This window comes from Vulpes vulpes, chromosome 7 (genome assembly GCF_048418805.1).
Source record: "Vulpes vulpes isolate BD-2025 chromosome 7, VulVul3, whole genome shotgun sequence".
Classification (NCBI taxonomy): Eukaryota; Metazoa; Chordata; class Mammalia; order Carnivora; family Canidae; genus Vulpes; species Vulpes vulpes.
Genome location: NC_132786.1, coordinates 30,770,752 through 30,793,698, shown reverse-complemented (window position 1 = coordinate 30,793,698; position 22,947 = coordinate 30,770,752). Strand labels below are relative to the sequence as shown.

The 22,947-nt window shown below is 34.2% G+C and overlaps 1 protein-coding gene across 1 annotated transcript in view; it reads left to right on the top strand.

Annotated features, from left to right (window-relative positions):
* The first annotated feature begins 5,423 nt into the window (after nt 1-5,423).
* The window catches only part of LOC112916313 (disintegrin and metalloproteinase domain-containing protein 32), a 161,718-nt gene continuing 144,194 nt past the window's right edge, over nt 5,424-22,947 (top strand). Inside the window, exons 1-5 of the mRNA XM_072763476.1 lie at nt 5,424-5,497; nt 13,315-13,376; nt 15,961-16,036; nt 18,271-18,347; nt 20,018-20,180. Of these exons, the coding sequence (XP_072619577.1) occupies nt 15,983-16,036; nt 18,271-18,347; nt 20,018-20,180 (294 nt within the window). The 5' untranslated portion in view covers nt 5,424-5,497; nt 13,315-13,376; nt 15,961-15,982. The remainder of the gene's footprint in view (nt 5,498-13,314; nt 13,377-15,960; nt 16,037-18,270; nt 18,348-20,017; nt 20,181-22,947) is intronic.

The following is a 22,947-nucleotide window of genomic DNA, read 5'->3' as shown; positions in this document are numbered from 1 at the left end:
TTGAGTGTACAGTTTAATGGCATACAGTACATTCACTTGTGTAGCCATCATCACTATCCATCTCCAGAACTTTTTTCATCTTCCCAAGCTGAAACTCAGTACCCATTAAGCACTAACTCCTCATTCCCTTCTCCCTGCAGCTCATGGAAACTGTCATTCTACTTTACGTCTCTGTGGATTTGACCATACTAGGTGCCTTGTATAACTGGAATTGTGGAGTAGTTTCCTTCTTGCGACTGGTTTATTTCACTTAGCATAACTCCCTCAATGTTCATCTGTGTTGAGTACATGTCAGAATTTTCTCCTTAAGGCCAAGTAATATTCTTTTGTGTGGAATATAAATGAATAAATATATATTTCATTTTGTTTATCCATCCATCTGTAGATGGATATTTGGGTCGCATCTTCTTTTGGGATATTATGAATAATGCTGCCTTGAACATATATGTACATGTACTCATTTGAGTCCCTGTTTTCAATTGTTTTGCATATATATTCTGCATATAAGTGAAATCGTATGATATTTGTCTTTCTTCATCTGACATTTCACTTAGCATACTACCCTTTAGGTCCATCTATGTTGTCACAAGTGGCAAGATTTCATTCTTTTTTATTGCTGAGTAATGTTCCATTGTGTACATTTGTATATATATACCTCAGATTTTCTTTATCCATTCATTTATTGATGGATACTTTGGTTGCTTCCATATCTTAGCTATTATAAATTATGCTGCAGTAAACATAAGGGTGCATATATCTTTTTGAATTGGTGTTTTTGTTTTCTTTGGCTAAATATCCAGCAGTGGAATTACTGCATCACATGATAGCTCTACTTTTCATTTTTTGAGAACCTGCATACTGTTTTCTGTAGTGGCTACACTAATTTACATTCCCACCAACAGTATATGAGGGTTTTCTCTTCTCCACATCCTTGCCAGCACTGAGTATTTTTTGTCTTTTTTGATAACCGGTCTGATAGATATAAAGTGATATCTCATTGTAGTTTTGAGTTGCATTTCCCTGATGATTAAAGGCGTTAAACATCTTTTCTTGGGCCAGTTGGCCATCTGTATGTTTTCTTTGGAGTAATGTGTATTTAAGTCCTCTGCCCATTTCTTGATTGAGTTGTTCATTTGGGTTTTCTTTAGATATTAAGTTGTGTAAGTTCTTTATATATTTTGGATATTAACCCCTTATCAGATATATGATTTGCAAACATCTACTCCCATTCAGTAGGTTGCCTTTTCATTTTGTTGATGGTTTCCTTTGCTGCACAGGTTTTTTAGTTTTATGTAATCCCATTATTTATTTTTAGTTTATATGCCCTTCTCTGAAAAGACTAATCCAAAAATTGCCAAGATTGATATCAGAGAACTTACTGCCTATTTTTTCTTGTAGGAGTTTAATGGTTTCAGGTTATATATTCAAGTTTTTAATCCATTTTGAATTTATATTTGTATGTGATGTGAGGTAGTGGTCCAGTTTCATTCCAGAATTCCAGAATAATTTTCTCTTAGATGACATATTAGTGTTATTGTTATTATAACAGATTACCACAAATTTAGTGGCTTAATACAAATTTATTATCTTACAGTTTGTAAAGTCGGTCTCAGTTGAGCTAAAATCGGGGACTTGGCCGTACTGTGTTCCTTCCATAGGCTGTAGTAGATCATCTTTTACCTTTCCTTTTTCAGATTCTAATGGCTGTTCGCATTCTTTGGCTGGGCCCCCTTCCTCTCAAATTCAAAGTTAGGAGCATTGGGCTGAGTTGTGTTTGGACTACCATCTTTCTAGTTCTTTCTTCTGCCCTATTCATCTTCTTTTAAGGACCCTTGTGATTAAATTAAGACCACATGGATAATCCAGGATAAATTCCCTATTTTAAAGTCAGCTTATTGGCAACCCTAAATATACTTTACTGTGTAACCTAACATATTCACAGGTTCTGGGATTAGGATATGGACATCTTGGAAAGCAATTATTATTCCGCTTACCACAGATAATGAGATGTTAGAACTAAAAATGATAAATACCTGAGGCAGTATGGACGGTGAAGTTACATACATTACTCTCATTGTCAAGAGAGAATGCAAACTTGCTCCTAGAATTCTCTGCTTATTGGGATAGAGAAAACACCTTTTTCTATCAGGAATTGCACGCAGGTGCCAGTGCTTGTGTTGCTTTCCTTCGCTTCAGACTATATTTGGAACATTGCAGTCATCGCCTGAGTAAACTTAAGACAACTCATTGCATTATTGCTTATCATCTGCACAACTTAAACAAAATAGGAAAATAGGAATCCCTACTCTTGTATATTTCAGTTCTTTTTAGGATTGGACTACTTCTGGGTTTAGAAAGACTTGGTTTATGTTTTGGTGATGGTGCATATGATATTCAGAGATTTCCATTTGACCCTTCTTACTGTAATAATCCTCATTCTTTGGGTCAGGGAGACCAAGTGGGGATTCCACAAGATATTGATTATATCTGTTTCCACATGCTGTTCCATAATTGGGCATATTATGATAGGAAGAATTCACAGACCCATGGGAAACTCAGATTTGACCCTAAATTTGAGGTACCACCAGCCGTCTTGTAAGCATGCATCTTTTCCTGAAGTGAACCACAGTTATATTTTAAGTCCTTAAAAATTAGGTTAGAGCAAGTATTTAATATTCCATACAAGGTCTGAGTAATTGGATTTTGATTTTGTAGATCCAATATGAAGATTTTTCTTTTTTAAAAGATTTTATTTATTTATTCATGAGAGACATAGAGACATGCAGAGAGAGAAGCAGGTTCCTGCGGGAAGCCAGATGTGGGACTTGATCCTGGGGCCCCAGGATCACAACCTGAGCTGAAAGCAGATGAAAATTTTTCTTTTAGTTGGCTATTTCGTCCTACTTAGACTTGTTGCTAAGACTGGGATTTTTGATCTTAGAGCTTCATAATTATGTAATACTCCTCTGATTTCATACTTTTGTTTTGGTAAAGTCACTGAAAAAATCTGATTTGGTTTATTTTCTGGATGCATTTGTGTAAATTCTTTCTTCTCAATTTGGAATATCTATAGGGTTTTACATAATAAATTTGTTATTTAGGCAATAATAGTGATTCCTCATTGTGAATAATTAGAAAATGTAGTATCTTACTACTTCTTCCCACATCCTGTTCGCCCCTTGATTGTATGACTGGTTATTTTAAATCTTAGTTCTTCTATACTGTTATGCAATTGAATAATATGTTTGTATTTCTAGCACTTGATTTTCAACTTTAATCACAATTCTTTTTGGACCACATTGCAATAAATTTAAGGAAATCAGTATGCACATATGGTATTCCTCTTTATACTGCCTGACATTATTATATATGTTGTTATGTCTATATCATTTGCTCTCTACTAAATAAATATAATTCTCATGGTTGTTTTAGCCTTATTATATATTTATTTAATACCTACTACTAACCTTTTACTTTAACTCTATTGATATCTTCATTTGGAGAAGTTTCTCTGGCTTTGGTGACAGGCACGTTGAGCTAGTTTCCTTAAGATTTTGCTTGTGAATACATCTCTTTTGCCTCTGTATTTGAATGAAAATTTTGCTGGGTATGAAGTTTCAGGGCCCCCATTTTCTTTTCTATAGGAATGTGTAGAAGCATATGGGAATATCCATATACTTAAAACTCTGAAACCACTCTGCATATAATTAATCTTTCAAGTATCAGCTTTCTATTAAAGTTTCTATACATATGCATAGATGCATATGGAAATAGCTATATGCTTCTCATTGGGACTACACTGTATGTAAACGATCATTCAAGTAGTATCTTTTTCATTGGTGTATATGTGTTTGTAAATGTATGTGTAAAAGCATGTGGGGATAGACCTATTCTTACTTGAATGAAATGCATGGAGTATATAATGTGTTTCATGTAACACCTTCTTTCATTAAGATACTAGTGTTTGTAAACATGTGTTAGGAGCATGGAAAGAGCCCTGTGCTTATCTCATTGAAACTACACTGTGTATAATACATTGTTCAAGTAATATTTTCTTTCATTAATATATATATGTTTGTAAATGTATATGTAGAAGCATAAGGAAAGAGCCTTGTGTTTCACACTGAAACTACACTGTGTATAAACCATCATTCAAGTGACATCTTCTTTAATATAAACCCAGTAACCCCCTAGCCCTCTAACCCTAACCTCTAATGCCAATCTTAACTATTAACCCCTAACCCTAACTCTAAATCCTAACCCTAGCCTTATTAGCCCCTAAACTTACTCTAAAATCTAACCCTAATCCTAACCTTCACTCTAACATTAACCCCCAACCCATAAACCTAACCTTAAATTGAACCTTCTTGAGAGTTCTCTAAATAGGATACCAGGTACATACCCTCATCCTGGCCCCAACCTTAATCCTAAACATAACATTGGCTATAAGCCCTAACCTTAACCCAACATCTGAGAAGAAGAAGTAACAAGGAAATGTTACTCATCCATAAAAAAGAGAACAAAATCTTGTCATTAACAATAACATGGATGGAGCTAGAGAGTAAGTAGTATGCTGACTGAAATAAATCTGTCAGAGAAAGATGAATAACGTACGATTTCACTCATGTGGAATTTAAAAAACAAAGCAGATGAGCCAAGTGGGGGAAAAGAGAGGCAAACCCAAGAAACAGATCCTTTCTGAGGATGGTTACCAGAAGGGAGGTAGGTGGAGGGGAGGGGGCATGTGTTAAATAGGTGATGGGGATTAAGGAGTCTGTACTTGCTGCGATGAGCACAGGGTGTTGATTGGAAGTAATGAATCCCTCTTTTGTACACCTGAGGCTAATGTTAACATGTATGGTAACTAACTTGAACTTAAATAAAAACTTATAAAAATAAAGACATTGTTCTTCAGTTTTTTGATGTTGGATAATGTAAAAATTCTCAAGCTTGCCTGCTTTACTGCCTAATGCCCAGTATGATTTTCTTTTTCTTTCTTTTTTCTCATAAGCCTGTAGGATTCTTTATCTTAAATACCCAATAACTTTAGTAGAATATGTCTGTTTTAATTATTATCAGTTATTCGTGAATTCAGTGTACTTTCTAGTCCATGGTTTCAAATCTTTTATTTCAGGAAAATTTTCTTGAAATATATCTTTGATTATTTTTTGATCTGTTCTGTTTTCCTCAGGAGCAGCAAATTCTGTGTAAGTTTAATACTATGCCCCTGTCCCCATGTGCAGTCCTTTTTTTGGGCTTTCATAACTATCTTGTCTGTTTTTAAAGTAAGTGTTTTCAAGATTTTTGTAGGAGTACATAGTGATGACTCATATGTACATAAGTGAGTTCTACAAAAGAACTTGAACAAATACTTAGTCACATATAAGACATACTTATTGCCTTTTTTCTTTCTTCAGGTTCTCAAAGTTCTTTTCTACAAATTGTAGTTCCAGAAAAAATCCAAGCAAATACAAGTGGTAATTCAGAAGTAGAAAATGTAAGCAATATTTTTCACAATATCATATGAAATTTTTATTTTAATAAATAGCAATTAAATATATCAACCCCATTATAGAATGAATATAAGTATGCAATATTACTACTGACATTGAATTTAAAGTTTTTATAGTAAAAGCAAATATGTAGATCAGAATGTTGTGTTTTGTCTAACATTTGTCATTGCTTATGGTAAGAGTTTTAAAAGTTCAAATAAAAAATGATGTAGAAGATAATTCTTATCTGAGTAATAACTAGATGATTCAGATGAAGAGAATAATTTTCCCCAAAATGGTTAAGGACAATCTCTTTTTAAAAAATATTTTAATTTTGGGGATCCCTGGGTGGCGCAGCGGTTTGGCGCCTGCCTTTGGCCCAGGGCGCGATCCTGGAGACCCGGGATCGAATCCCACGTCAGGCTCCCGGTGCATGGAGCCTGCTTCTCCCTCTGCCTGTGTCTCTGCCTCTCTCTCTCTCTCTCTGTGACTATCATAAATAAATAAATAAAAATATATTTTAATTTTAAGTGTAGTTGACACACAATGTTACATTAGTTTTGGGTGTACAACATAGTAATTCAACATCTCTATAAATGATGCTATGCTCACCACAAGTATAACTACTATCTGTCACCATACAACACTATTACAATATCATTGGCCATATTCCCTTCCTATACCTTTTATTTTCATGACTTATTCCATAAAAATGAAAGCCTCTATCTTCTACTCTCCTTCAAGCAGTTTGCTTATCCCTTAAACCCTCTTCCCTCTGGCAACCATCAGTCTGTTCTTTGTATTTACAGGTCCAGTTCTGCCTTTTGTTTGTTTATTCACTTGTTTTTTAGATTCCTCATATGAGTGAAGTCATATGGTCTCTGTCTTTGTCAGTCTGATTTATTTCACTTAGCATAATGCCCTCACAGTCTATGCATGTTGTCACAAATGACAAGATTTCATCCTATATTCTAGGATGTGTGTGTGTGTGTGTACAGCACATTTTCTTTACCTATTCATTTATCAATGGACACTTACATTGCTTCCATATCTTGACTACTATAAATAGTCCTGCAGTAAACATAAGGTATATACATCTTTTTGAATTCTTGTTTTTATTCTCTTTATTTATTTAATTCCAGTATAATTAACATGCAGTGTTATATTAGCTTCAAGTATACAATATAGTGATTCTCATTGCTCATCATGGTAAGTATACTCTTAATCAACCCTTCCTGTTTCACCTACCCTCCCATCCACCTCCTCTCTGAAAATCAGTGGTTTGTTCTCTGTATTTAAGGGTCTGCTTTTTGTTTGTCTCTTTTTCTTTGTTTTGTTTCTTTAATTCCATATATGAATGAAATCATATAGTATTTGTCTTTCTCTGACTTATTTCACTTTGCCTTATACCTTCTACATCCATTCATGTTATTGCAAATTACAAGACTTCATTCTTTTTTATGGCTGAGTAATGTTCTATTGTGTATATGTATCACATCATCTTTATCCATTCATCTATCAATGGGCACTTGGGTTCCTTCCATATCTTGGCTACTACAAATAATGCTGCAACAAATATAGGGGCATATATATCTTTTCAAATTAGTGTTTTTGTATTCTTTGGATAAATACCTAGTAGTGAAACTGGATCATATGGTTATTCCATTCTTAATTTTTTGAGGAACCTCCATTCTGTTTTCCACAGTGGCTGTACAAGTTTGCATTCTTACCAACAGTGCATGGGGTTCTTTTTTTCTACCTACTTGCCAACACTTGTTGTTTCTTGTGTTTTTTATTTTAGCCATTCTGACTGGTCTGAGCTGGTATCTCATTGTGGTTTTGATTTGCATTTTCTGATGGTGAGTGATGTTGAGCATCTTTTCATGCAACTGTTGTCCATCTGTATGTCTTCTTTGGAGAGATGTGTGTTCATGTCTAGTGCCCGTTTTTAAATTGGATTATTTGAGTTTTTTTGGTGTTGTGTTAAGTTCTTTATACATTTTGGATATTAACCCCTTATTGGATATACCATTTGCAAATATCTCCTCCCACTTGTGGGTTGTCTTTTTGTTTTGTTGATTGTTCCTTTTGCTGTGCAGAAGCTTTTTATTTTGTTATAGTCCCACTAGTTTAATTTTGCTTTTGTTTCTTTTGCCAGAGGAGACCTATATAGAAAAATGTTTCTATAGTTGATGTCAAAGAGACTAGTGCCTGTGTTTTCTTCTAGAAGTTTTATGTATTCAGGTCTCATCGTATTTAGGTCTTTAATCCATTTTGAGTCTATTTTTGTATATGGTGTAAGATAGTGGTCCAGTCTCATTTTTTGCATATGGCTGTCCAGTTTTCTTAGCACCAATGTTGAAGAGACTGTCTTTTTTGCATTGCATATTCTTTCCTGCTTGTGAAAGATTAATTGACCCTACAGTTGTAGGCTTATTTCTGTGCTCTCTATTCTGTTTTGTTGATCTATGTGTGTATATTTGTGCCAGTACTATGCTGTTTTAATTACTACGGCTTTGTAGTAGAGTTTAAAAACTGGGATTGTGATGCCTCCAGCTTTCCTTTTCTTTTTCAAGATTGCTATGGCTATTCAGAGTCTTTTGTGGTTCTATACAAATTTTAGGATTATTGTGAAAAAAAATGCTGGTGTTGCATTAAATCTATAGATTACTTTGGATAGTAATATTAACATTATCGATTCTCCCAATTCATGAGCATGGAGTATTGTTCCATTTGTCTCTATTATTTTAATTTTTTTCATCACTGCTTTATAGTTTTCGGAGTACAGGTCTTTCACCTCTTTAGTTAAGTTTATATTTCTATATATTTTATTATTTAGGTATAATTGTAAATGGGATTGTTTTCTTAATTTCTCCTTCTGCTACTTTATTATTAGTGTTTAGAAATGAAACAGATTTCTGTACTTTGTTTTGTATCCTGCAACTCTACTGAATTCATTTATCTATTCTAGTAGTATTTTGATATATTTTGATAGTCTTTAGGGTTTTCTCTCTATGGTATCATGTCATCTGCAAATAAAGTTTTACTTATTCCTTATCAATTTTAATGCCTTTTATTCCTTTTCCTTTTCTTATTGCTGTGGCTAGGACCTCCAGTACTATGTTGAATAAAAGTAGTAAGAGTGGACATCCTGGTCTTGTTTCTGAATTTGGGGGAAAAGCTCTCAATTTTTCATCATTGAGTATGATGTTAGCTGTTAATGTTTAATTTTTCATTATTATGTTGAGGCATGTTCCCTGTAAACCTTCTGTGTTGGGGGTTTTATTATGAATGACTGTTGTACTTTGTCAAATACATTTTTTTGCATTTATTTAAACGATGATATAGTATTTATCCTTTCTATTTTCTTTCTTTTCTTTTTTTTTTTTATCCTTTCTATTTTCAATGTAATATACTATGTTGGTGGATTTGGAATATTAAACCACCCTTGTAACCCAGAAATAAATTCCACATGATTGTAATGAGTGATTTTTTAAATGTATTGTTGGATTTGTCTTGCTAATATTTTGTTGAGGATTTTTATATGTATGTTCATCAGAGATATTGGCCTGTAGTTTTCTTTTTTTGTAGTGACTTTTTCTGGTATTGTTATTAGGGTAGTGCTGGCCCCAGAATGAATTTGGAACATTTCCTTCCTCTTTACTTTTTGGAGTAGTTTCAGAAGAATAGCTATTAATTTTAAATGTTTGCTAGAATTCACCTGTGAAGTCATCTGGTCCTGGAATTTTATTTGTTGGGAGTTTTTTTTTTTTTTTTTTTTTGATTTGGTTGTTTTTAGAAATGTATCCATTTCATGAATAAATAAATAAAATCTTAAAAAAAATTTATCCATTTCTTCTAAGTTGTCCAATTCGTTGGCATAAAATTTTTCATAATATTTTTCTGTATCTCGGTGGTGTTGGTTGTTATTTCTCCTCTTTCATTTCTGATTTTATTTCAGTGTTCCTTTTTCTTGATTCTGGCTAAAGGTTTATCAATTTTGTTTGTGTTTTTAAAGAACTAGCTCCTGGTTTCACTGATCTGTTTGTTGTTTTTTAAATTTCTATTTCATTTATTTCTGCTCTAATCTCTATTATTTCCTTCTTTCTGTTATTTTGGGGCCTATTGTCAAACAATAAGAGAATCATTCTTTTTCTAGCTCCTTTAGATATAAAGTTAGGTTGTTAATTGGAAATTTTTCTTACTTCTTAAGGTAGGCCTGTATTGCTAAAATCTTTCCTTTTTGAACAGTTTTTGCTGCATTCCAAAGATTTTGGACTGCTGTGTTTTCATTTTCATTTGTCTCCATATATTTTTTTTATTTCCCCTTTGATTTATTGGTTGATCCATTCATTGCTTAGTAGTATGTTGTTTAACCTCCATGTATTTATGTTCTTTCTAGATTTTTTCTTGCAGTTGATTTCTAGTTTCATAGCATTGTGGTGAGAAATGATGCATGATATGATATCAGTCTTTTTGAAATTGTTGAAACCTATTTTATAGCCTAACATCTTTTCTGGAGAATATTTCTTTTTTTTAAATAAATTAATTTTTATTGGTGTTCAATTTACCAACATACAGAATAACACCCAGTGCTCATCCCGTCAAGTGTCCCCCTCAGTGCCCGTCACCCATTCACCCCCACCTCCCGCCCTCCTCCCCTTCCACCACCCCTAGTTCATTTTCCGGAGTTAGGAGTCTTTATGTTCTGTCTCCCTTCCTGATATTTCCCACACATTTCTTCTCCCTTCCTTTATATTCCCTTTCACTATTATTTATATTACCCAAATGAATGAGAACATACACTGTTTGTCCTTCTCCGATTGACTTACTTCACTCAGCATAATACCCTCCAGTTTCTGGAGAATATTTCAATTGTACTTAAAAGGATTGAGTATTCTTCTCTCTCTCTCTCTCTTTTTTTTTTTTTTTAAAGATTTTATTTATTTATTCATGAGAGACACAGAGAGGCAGAGACACAGGCAGAAGGAGAAGCAGGCTCCACGTAGGGAACCCGATATGGGACTCGATCCCGGGATGGGAATCATGCCCTGAGCCAAAGGCAGACGCTCAACCGCTGAGCCACCCAGGTGTCCCTTCTTCTCTTTTTTGGATGGAACATTCTGAATATATCTGTTACTTCCATCTTGTCTTATGTGTCATTCAAAACCACTGTTTCCTTACTGATTTTGTGTTTGGGTGATATATCAATTGATGCAAATGGTTTTTTTTATTTTTAATTTATTAAAAAGATTTTATTTATTTTTTTATGAGAGAGACACAAAGAGAGGCAGAGACATGGGCAGAGGGAGAAGCAGGCTCCCTGTAGGGAGCCCAATGCGAAACTCAATCCCAGGACCCTGGGATCAGGACCTGAGCCGAAGGCAGACACTCAACCAGTGAGCCACCCAGGTGCCCCACAATTGGAGTGTTAAAGTACCCTACTATTACTGTATTATTATTATTATTGATTTCTTAATGTATGTTAATAGTTGCTTTATGTAAGCATTTTGGTACTCCCATGTTTGGTACATAAATATTTACAATTGTCACATCTCCTTGTTGGACTGTTCATTTTATTATTATGTAGTGTCCTTTGTCTCTTGTTACAGTCTTTGTTTTAAAATCTATTTTGTCTGCTATAATTATTGCTGCCCTAGCTTTCTTTTCACTTCCATTTGCATGCATGATAAATGTTTTCCCATCCCTTCACTTTGAATCTGCATGTGTCTTTACATGTGAAGTGAGTGTCTTATAGGCGGTATATACATCTTGCCTTTTAATCCATTCTGTTACCCTGTGCCTTTTGATTGGAGTTCATTTACATTCAAAGTAATTATTGATAGTTAAGTACTTGATGCCATTTTGTGTCTTGTTTTCTAGATTTTTTTGTAATTCTTCTCTGTTCTGTTCTTCTCTTGCTCTCTTCTGTTGTTTGATGGCTGTCTTTAGTGAAATGCTTGGATTTCTATTTTTTGCATATCTATTACAAATATTTGATGTGTTGTTGTTATCATTAGGTTCATATATAACATCCTATATTTATTGGAGTTCTGTATGAAGTTGATAGTTGCTTGAGTTTGAACACATGAAAGCACAGAATTTTTTATTCCTTCACCCCACATTTTAGGTATATGATGTTATAATTTACATCTTTTTATGTTATGAATCTTTTTTTAATTTTTAGTCTTTTGACTGGTTTTACTGCTTTTGTGTTTTAATTTTCTCATTGGTTTTAGAAGTGATCGATCTACTACTTTTATTATGTTTATATGTACCTGTGAAATTTTTTTCTTTCCTACTTTTCCTAATCTTGCTTTTGTTTTTGCTTTTTGTTTTTTGTTCAGATTGTATTTATTTATTCATGATGGATACACAGAGAGAAAGAGAGAGGCAGAGACATAAGCAGAGGGAGAAGCAGGCTCCATGCAGGAAGCCCAATTCAGGACTCTGTCCCGGGACTCTGGGCTCACCAAAGGCAGTTGTTTAACCACTGAGCCACCTGTGCGTCTCCTTACTCTTGCTTTGGTCTTTTCCTTTCCAGGCAAAGTATTTTCTTTACCATTTCTTTTAAGGCTGATTTAGTCGTGATGGATTCCTTTAACATTTGTTCATCTGGGAAACTCTTGGTCTCTCCTTCTGTGTAATATCCTTGATGGATAGATTATTCTTGGCTGCAGATTTTCTTCCTTTTAACACTTTGAATATATCATGCCAGTCTCTTTCAGCCTGCAGTTTCTGGTGATAAGTCAGTTGATAGCCTTATGAGATTTCCCTTGTTATGTAACTGTTTTCTTATTTGTGTTACATGTGTCCTAATGTTGTGATTGAGACGTGTTTGCCTTTGGTCCAATTGTCTGTAATGGCTCTCTTTGCCTTTTGTGGGCAATGTTTGGTCCCTGTGTTATTAAGGGGCCAGTCTAGGTCTTCCTTGGACTTGAATTGAGTCAAACCAGATGTTTGTCAGAACTGCAGTCTCCGTGCCCTGCAGGGTGCTGTCCCTGTGTTGTCCCCAGAGAAATTTTCTTTGATGGGCAGGGCCTGCAGGCAGACGAGATGTTTACCCCCAGTCTGTTTGTTGGAGTTGCAGGGACCCCAAACTACCAGGCTCTCTCTCTGCTGCCCCTTTTGGGGTTTTTGTGGGTTGGCAGGGCTGACAGTCACAGATCCTGGAAGGCTTATCTTTTTCAGTGTTTTGGTATTTGTGTCATTTTGGTTGTAATATATTTTAAATAAGTTTTCTTTTTAGCGATGCTCTAATTCTTGATTTTTATATATTCTCTTTGGCTGGATAAAATACTCAGGTTCAGTAACTTAGTGATATTACAACTTACTGTTATCCATGTTTTAACTTGAGGGTAGTAATGGTAGAGTCAAAAACAATACCAAATTTTGTTCAAGAATCTTTTATTTAAAAATACAGGAAGCAGGTGATACATTTTAAGAAAACAGTTAAATGTCTTTTGTGCCTGATAGGATAAGCTTTGCTGATACATAGGATACCTTATTATCCTAAAGATGCTACCTAAAGGGACATTATAGCATAACATGTGGTCTCTAATTACAGAAGAACTTAAAATTCAATTATATATAGATTTCTAATCCTTTATAAATCCTTAGGTTAGGCTTATTTTTGTGGAAATAGTAAGAATGGATTATATAATAAATACATATATACATATGTAATAAATACATATTATAATTTTTGATATACTGTTGACATTTTCATCAAGACATTTTAGAGATTGGAGGAATTTATTGATGTAAAATTGTTTTGCTGCTATTACATTGATCTTCATCTCAGTTGTTCTGGATTCTCTAGGAACAGATATCCTATATTATTACAACAGATGAGAAGCCGTACACTATACACCTTAAGCAAAGGTAATTTTTTTATTCATTTCGTTTTGTATTTAATTTTATTGATATGTTTTTACTTATAATAAAAATGGAGTGTTAAAAATAATTTAGTTGTTAGTAAACATTTTAGTTGTTTCAGATAAACAGATTCCTGTGAATTACTTACATTTTTGGTTCTAATGCCTCAAGTGGTCTTTTGTGAATAAAGGGGTTAGGAATAGAAAAAAATGGAAGATTATAAGATTTTGTTGTTGAAAAAACTAGAAGGACCTATATAATCAGGGCAGAATGTGGAATAAGAAGTTTTAAGTCTGTAAATATATCAGGGTTTGATCAGGAAGACAGGCCTGGACTAAGGAATTTGATATGGAATGAGATTATACACTTGTGAGAGCTGGTGTATAGTTTATGGAAAATAGTGCTAGCGTGTGCTGTCCTTCAGGGAATTGAGAAAATAATTGAAATAACTTTCTGTAGGGTTTAATTCTATCATGGAAACCGAGAAGCCATGAAAATTTTCTCTCATGTAGAGAAAAGCTGGCTTAGAATTAATTTTTGACTTTCTTTTTTTTTTTTTTTAATTTTTGACTTTCAATAGGATAGTTTCAGTTAAATTTTGGTTATAGAAATATACTGTATGGTATTAGGGAGAAGTGGATTGTGAGAAACTAAAGGTAGTAAGTTGTAAATATTTTTAAAAATGTTTGGCAGAAAAAGAAGAAACAGGTACAGATGACTGCTTTTTAAGAAAGAAGAAACAAAGTTTATTGGCTGAGTGGAAGTTTCTTAGAGAGATATATATAAACAAAGTGATTCATTGTGTAAACTGCCAAAGTATAGCATTCAGTAAAAGAAGAATTAACCTACTCTTTTAGACAGAAGGGAAGAAGAATATGGTAAATGACAACTCAAAGATCTTTTCAAGTATATAAGTGGGAAAGTGAGAGAACTCACATTACATTTGAACTTCTTATCAGGACTGTAAATATTGGTAAGAATTATAGGAACTGGAATTTAGTAGATGGTTGTAGAGCATGTGTGCAATTTTTTGAGAAATTACTTGCATAATGATTATGATAGCATAATGATAATCAGGAAATTATTTACAACTTTGAGGTATATACTGAGGTGGCAGGAAAAAATGAGCTAACATTGAATATAGTGGTAGAGATTTGGTGTGGCAGTGAAGGAGAAGGGAAACAGATCTGAGTCGGGAAGAATATAGGCTCAGTTTAAAAAATGTTAAATATGAAGTGCTTGCAGGATATCTCAAGAGAAATGTCCAGTTGATAGATTCAATTTAGAATGTGAGTGTGCCACCTATTTACATAGGTATAAATGAAGCACCAGAAATGAACAAGATAAATCTGTAGAGGTAGGAGTGAATATCAAAGGTGAGAAGCAAAAACAACCCAGAATTGAATGCCATGGGAACACGTAAAGGAAGAAGCAAGGACTCAGACCAGTGGGACTCATAAAAGTATACAGAAAGATATTAGGGAATCCAGGTGGAAATGGTGTCATTGAAATGAAGAGTAGATGATTTAAAGAAGGGAAGTGGGGTCAACAGTTACGTATGTGTCAGAGTAGTTTTACTGATTTCAAACTCTTGTGGATTTGACAATATGAAATCACTTTTAGTGGAGGATTCTCAACTAGCTAGTCCTGGGTGATCTACTTATGCTACATTGGATTGAGGAGTGACCATGAGTTGAGGAAACATACCTGGAGTAGGATAATAAGTAAAGGCAATGATACCAGAGAAGGTTAAAACTTGGACTTGTAGTTTCAGTATCTACATTCAGATTAATATGACTTTTACACAATACCCTTCTACTTCATTATAAAGGAAATATATATGCATGCTAGTGAAACTTTGAAAGAATGAGAAAATGGTAAACTTTCATAATCCTACATCTAGTTCATATCTTTGTAAATTTTAAAATGTCGGGAAGCCCAGGTGGCTCAGTGGTTTAGCACCACCATCAGCCGGAAGGTGTGATCCTGGGGACCCGGGATGCAGTCCCACATCAGGCTCCCTGCATGGAGCCTGCTTCTCCCTCTGCCTGTGTCTCTGCCTCTCTCTTTCTCTCTCTCTTTGTGTTGTGTCTCTCATGAATAAATAAATAAAATCTTAAAAAAAAATTCATTACATAAAAAATTTTTTTAAATGCCTTTTTTTCTCATCTTGTAGTCTTTTCTTATTTTAAAGGAGTTAATTAAAATAAAAAAGGAGTTCATTAAAATAGGAAAATTATTTTGAGTATGTATTGCTTTGAATATAAATTATTATATGTCAAAAGAAAACACTCCTTTTGTTGGATTTGCAGACTTATTATAAAGGCCCAGATAGTAAATATTTCAGGCTTTGAGGACCATATTGTCACTATTAAAATAACTCAATTCTGCTATTGTAGCTTGAAAACAGCCATGGGCCATACATAAATTAATGGATGTAACTGTGTTCCAATAAAACTTTATTTACAAAGACAGAATAGGTCAGATTTGGCTTGAAGGTGTTAGTTTGCTGAGCACTGCTTTGTATGTTTCAAAAAGAATAACTTTAAAAAAAAGAATAACTTAATATTCTTTCTTTTTTTATATTCAGTTTTTTTTTAGCACATAATTTTATGGTTTATTTATATAATCAAGGGTCTGTGAATTCTCATCCTTCAGATATTCAGGTAAGATTTAAGTTCTATATTTTACAAATTTTTTAAACCTTTTTTACATTGAATAAATGTTTTCCTAATACAGAACACTGTATTCATAGGGGATATATTTAAGTATTCATTTATTGTCTCATTTCCCTCATTATTAGCCTTTTCTGAAGTCTTGGCAAATTAAAGACAAACTAGATGGACTAAACGCTTCCTCTCTGCATAGAACATAGATACCATTTAATTAATTAATTAGTTTATTTATATTTTGTTGAATAAATGAATAAAATTAAAGACTAAAAAATTAAAAGCAAACATAAATATTGCTGGATACAAAATCATACATTTTAAACCTTTTCTTTTTTTTAACCCCCATTCCATCCATCAATAAATCTTATTGACCCTACCCTTTAAATTATATATAGCCAGATTCACCTTCTTCCTCTGTCTCAATCCACTGATAACACTCTTTTCCAAGTAAATGCTTAGATTATTGCTATAACTTACTGAATAATCTCCTTGTTTCTATACCTTGCCCATCCCCTCAGTTGATTTTCAACATGACAAACAGATCAATCCTCTCAAAGCCTAGGCACATTATGTCATTTCTGTGCTCGGAATCCTCCATCGTGATTGACTTGTTCACAAAGTGAAAACCAAAGTCATTTCAATATCCAGCAGCCTATGTACAAACTAGTCCTCTTTATCTGACTGACCTCACTTCTTGTACTGTCTACTTTGCTCATTCTGGTCCAGCTACCTTGGTCTTCTTGCTGTTCCTCAACAGATCAGACATGTTCTCCCTTCAAGTTGTTGCACTTTTCTATTTTTTTCTGATCTAGATGCTTGCTCTTTTCCAAGATTCCCTTTCCTTAAGGTCTTTGCTTAAAATTACCGTATTAGTCCCTGACTATTTAACTTCTTCTAACTTCTTAAATTTCACTCTTAACCCTTAGTGCGCTCTTTGTTTTGTTTTTCTCTATGGTGGTTATCAATATATGATGTGCCATCTATTTATTTTCTGTTTCCCCATTCTCAATATAATCTTCACGAGGTCAGGGATTTTATTTTAGTCTATTTTATTCACTGATGTATCTGCAGTGCCTAGAAAAATGCCTGGCACATAGTTAGCATGACAAAAATTTGTTGAAAGATTGAATTTGAATACCAAGTTGCTTCACTTTTATTGGATAGGACTATAAATTTCCTCTTCTTGCTCTTTCTTTCTCCCCTTAGTTGCAGTATAAAGCAGTGTGTTAATAAGAAATCTTACGTTGATTACCACCAAAATTTATAGCACTACTGAATTTTGGAAATTACATAATCTTCCTCCTCTCCTTTTTTCCTTCCTGTGATGATGTTTGCTATATCTCTAGCTTAATTCTACTGTGGTCAGAGACCAAACTTTGTATGATTCAAATTCTTTAAAATTTCTTGTCTTGCTTCATGGCCCAGAACATGGTTTCATTTTTGTAAATGTTCCATGTTTTTTAAAAAGAAAGTGCATTCTGCGGTTTTTATTCTACCTATATTAGGTTGCTAATATGCTCTTCAAATCTGTAGATTCTGAATGCATGATTTATCAGATACAGAAATGTATCTTCTATTATGATTATGCATTTCTCTATTTTTATTATCCTTTCAATTTGAGCTCTTATGTTTTGAAACTATGTAGTAAGTGAATTCAAATTTGGAATATTATATCTTCCTGATCAGTTGAAACTCTTTTCATTATAAAATGTCTCTATCATTAGTAATTCTTCTTATTTTAAAGTCTTCATTTCCTGTATTAGGATAGCTTCAGAATCATCCTTTAAGTTTGTGTTGATATGGTGTTTCATTTTCTAGTTCTTTAATTTTCCTGCACCCTTAATTTTTAGGTGTTTCTTTTTAGAAGAATATTAGATTTTTAAAGTAATCCAGATTCATAACCTTTATCTTTTAATCGATGACATAAATTTATGTATTAGAAAACAATTTAACCTAAAATATGGGATAATACTTTGGAAGCAGGATATAAAATGATAATCCCAAATATTAATCAGAAAAGTAGCTAATAAAAAAAAAAAAGAAAAGTAGCTAATATAGTGAATGTGACAAATATAGGGAAACTTTTCATGAATGTCACTTTATTCATACTGATATATAAACTGTGTAGCCTGTGAAAACATTCAGAAAGTTCTAGCAAGTATAAAAATAAGAAATCATTAGGCAGTTCTGTCAATCTTAAATAACCACTTTTTTTTTTTCTTTCCTAGGCTCGGTGCTACTACCAGGGACATATTGAAGGCTATCCGAATTCTGTTGTCACGCTCAGCACATGCTCTGGATTAAGGTTATTTATCTTCTGTCAGTGATATATGAACGTTGTAGTTAATGATATTTGGTGGCAGTGAATTTGTTATATTTATATTCAGTTTGGACCTTCAAGAGGATTCCCATGTGGAGATAAAGCAGTGGTATCCTCCTCTGAACACTTTCTTTGCTGACCAGAGACGTTTCTAACCTTGAAGGTTTAGATTTCCTAGTCTCCTCGTTCTGCTGTATCTTATTCTTTCTTAGCTACAGAAATGAATTTAAATGACTACAGCAAGTTGGAGGAGCTGTTTAGGATAGCTTATTTTTTCAGCAAATGGATATTTTTGGTACATACCATGTGTCACCTACTGGCCTAGCATTTGGAGATATAAAGAGAAATAAAGATAAACAAGGCAGGCAGACTTTTTTTTTTTTTTTTCAAGGAAAATCACTTTCAGGAGAGGAGGCAAATTCTGTATAAACAAATAATTACTAGTATAGTACACATTTTTCTAGTAATATCACACTCTTTTTTTTTAAATTAATTTTTATTGGTGTTCAATTTACCAACATACAGAAAAACACCCAGTGCCCATCCTGTCAAGTGTCCACCTCAGTGCCCGTCACCCATTCCCCTCAAACACCCGCCCTCCTCCCCTTCCACCACCCCTAGTTCGTTTCCCAGAGTTAGGAGTCTTTATGTTCTGTCTCCCTTCCTGATATTTCCCAACATTTCTTTTCCCTTCCTTTATATTCCCTTTCACTATTATTTATATTCCCCAAATGAATGAGAACATACACTGTTTGTCCTTCTCCGATTGACTTACTTCACTCAGCATAATACCCTCCAGTTCCATCCACGTTGAAGCAAATGGTGGGTATTTGTCGTTTCTAATTGCTGAGTAATATTCCATTGTATACATAAAGAAGATGTGGTTTATGTATAATATCACACTCTTAATGCTTGTTAACAATGGTAGGGTTTCCTTCTTAGTACCTAGAATTTTCTAGCCTGCTAGGAAATTCTTCATCCTCATTTTTGTAGTAGAGGATCCTTATTTTAACAAATAAGTGTTCCTTGGTGCTTGTTATGTGGAACTCCGAAATTTGGTTTTGGGAAGTAGCCCATTGAATTGTAACTTGTATTCAGAGAAGAATAGTTATAAAAGTTATTTACTCTTTAAAAGCCTTGCTTTTTATTTCTTATTCAGACTCTGTACATAAAGAATTAATAATACATGCCTTTTCATAATTACTGCTAAACTTTATTTTTATAAATAAAATTTTACTTCTTACATATACTTTTGTTATTATAAGCAATATGAGCATTTCTCAAAAGCAGTAACATCCAGAGAGAAATTCATTAAGATTTCTAGTTGCTATTGGTTTCATTAAGTCACTGACTTAGAGGGCAGGGAACTCCTTGATCACCATAATGTTGTATACGTATACACCTGGCAATGGATTACATAATTTCTGCTGCATTTAAAACTATATAGAGAAACAAATGGAAAGTTAATTTTGTGGATTGCAGAAGATCTTTTGTTTCTTTAAAATTATCTCCAAAATGTAAAGAGTTTGGGTCAAAATATTGAGCTCAAAAATGTCCTTTATCCTCCTCTTCCTTCTCCTTCTTTTGGATTCTGTCAGAGTTTTATAATACAGAATTGATTAAAAGCACTTATATTTTTATCCTTAATCTTACAGAGGAATACTGCAATTTGAAAATGTTTCTTATGGAATTGAGCCTTTGGAATCTGCAGTTGAATATCAACATCTTCTTTATAAATTAAGGAATGAAAACACTGAAGATAAGCAAGGCATAGAAGAACAAAACAAAGTGGACTATAACATTTTTGTAAGTGAACAGGTGAGTTTGTGTGTTTTATTACCAATTTTAGGGCAATTATTGCCCTTAATTTATGCATAAGAGATTTATATTAACTGTATAAAACTGTGTAACTAACAAATAGCCTTTCCTTCAGAACATCCTCATCTTTTCTTAATGTTACAGTTTCCTTTGAACTGTACATTGCCTTCTCCTCCTTGCATCATTTGATCATCTACTTTTTTATGACACATTTTTTTTGTATTTTTCCTTTTTTATTTTTATTTTTAATAAATTAATTTTTATTGGTGTTCAATTTACCAACATACAGAAAAACACCCAGTGCTCATCCCGTCAAGTGTCCCCCTCAGTGCCCGTCACCCATTTCCCCCCACCCTCCGCCCTCCTCCCCTTCCACCACCCCTAGTTCGTTTCCCAGAGTTAGGAGTCTTTATGTTCTGTCTCCCTTCCTGATATTTCCCACACATTTCTTCTCCCTTCCCTTATATTCCCTTTCACTATTATTTATATTCCCCAAATGAATGAGAACATACACTGTTTGTCCTTCTCCGATTGACTTATTTCACTCAGCATAATACCCTCCAGTTCCATCCACGTCGAAGCAAATGGTGGGTATTTGTCATTTCTAATGGCTGAGTAATATTCCATTGTATACATAAACCACATCTTCTTTATCCATTCATCTTTCGATGGACACTGAGGCTCCTTCCACAGTTTGGCTATTGTGGACATTGCTGCTAGAAACATCGGGGTGCAGGTGTCCCGGCGTTTCATTGCATCTGAGTCTTTGGGGTAAATCCCCAACAGTGCAATTGCTGGGTCATAGGGCAGGTCTATTTAACTCTTTGAGGAACCTCCACACAGTTTTCCAGAGTGGCTGCACCAGTTCATATTCCCACCAACAGTGTAAGAGGGTTCCCTTTTCTCCGCATCCTCTCCAACATTTGTGGTTTCCTGCCTTGTTAATGTTCCCCATCCTCACTGGTGTGAGGTGGTATCTCATTGTGGTTTTGATTTGTATTTCCCTGATGGCAAGTGATGCAGAGCATTTTCTCATGTGCATGTTGGCCATGTCCATGTCTTCCTCTGTGAGATTTCTGTTCATGTCTTTTGCCCATTTCATGATTGGATGGTTTGTTTCTTTGGTGTTGAGTTTAATAAGTTCTTTATAGATTTTGGAAACTAGCCCTTTATCTGATATGTCATTTGCAAATATCTTCTCCCATTCTGTAGGTTGTCTTTGAGTTTTGTTGACTGTATCCTTTGCTGTGCAAAAGCTTCTTATCTTGATGAAGTCCCAATAGTTCATTTTTGCTTTTGTTTCTTTTGCCTTCGTGGATGTATCTTGCAAGAAGTTACTGTGGCCAAGTTCAAAAAGGGTGTTGCCTGTGTTCTCCTCTAGGATTTTGATGGACTCTTGTCTCACATTTAGATCTCTCATCCATTTTGAGTTTATCTTTGTGTATGGTGAAAGAGAGTGGTCCAGTTTCATTCTTCTGCATGTGGATGTCCAATTTTCCCAACACCATTTATTGAAGAGACTGTCTTTCTTCCAATGGATAGTCTTTCCTCCTTATCGAATATTAGTTGACCATACAGTTCAGGGTCCACTTCTGGATTCTGGATTCCGTTCCATTGATCTATGTGTCTGTTTTTGTGCCAGTACCACACTGTCTTGATGACCACAGCTTTGTAGTACAACCTGAAATCTGGCATTGTGATGCCCCCAGCTATGGTTTTCTTTTTTAAAATACCCCTGGCTATTCAGGGTCTTTTCTGATTCCACACAAATCTTAAAATAATTTGTTCTCTCTGAAGAAAGTCCATGGTATTTTGATAGGGATTGCATTAAATGTGTAAATTGCCCTGGGTAACATTGACATTTTCACAATATTAATTCTGCCAATCCATGAGCATGGAATATTTTTCCATCTCTTTGTGTCTTCCTCAATATGACACATTTTTATTAAAATTCTCATTTTGTTATGTACTTCTAACTTTTTAAAAATAGTGTACATTCAATGTAAATTTAAGAAACTAAATTCCTACTTTGTGTCTATACTGGAAGTTATTTACAGGCACTATTTTTTTTCAACTGTAGTCAAATTTTATTCTTTTTTGTATTTAAAGCTCAGCATATCTTCTTTTGATTCAGGGGGAGTTTTTAAAAAAATTAGTTACTGGGATACAATTTAGTGATTCATCAGTTGCATATAACACCCAGTGCTCACTATATCAAGTGCCCTCCTTAATGCCCATCACCCACTTACTCCCCTCCCCTCCAGTAACCCTCAGTTTGTTTCCTAGAGTTCAGTATATTTTACAGTTTGCCTCCCTCTCTGTTTTCATCTTATTTTATTTTTCCTTCGCTTCCCCTATGTTCATCTGTTTTGTTTCTTAAATTCTGTATATGAGTGAAATCATATGGTATTTGTTTATCTCTGAGTGACTTATTTCACTTAGCATAATACCCTGTAGTTCCATCCATGTCGTCGCAAATGGCGAGATTTCATTCTTTTCAATGGCTGAGTAATATTCCATCTTCTTTATCCATTCATCTGTCGATGGACATCTGGGCTCTTTCCATATTTTGTCTATTGTGGACACTGTTGCTATAGATATTGCAGTGTATGTCCCTTTGATTCACTGTTTGTATCCATTGGATGCATTTTTTGGGTCATAGGGTAGCTCTATTTTTAACTTTCTGAGGAACCTCCATGCTATTTTCCATAGTGGCTGCACCAGTTTGCATTTCCACCAGTAGTATAAGAGGGTTCCCCATTCCCCA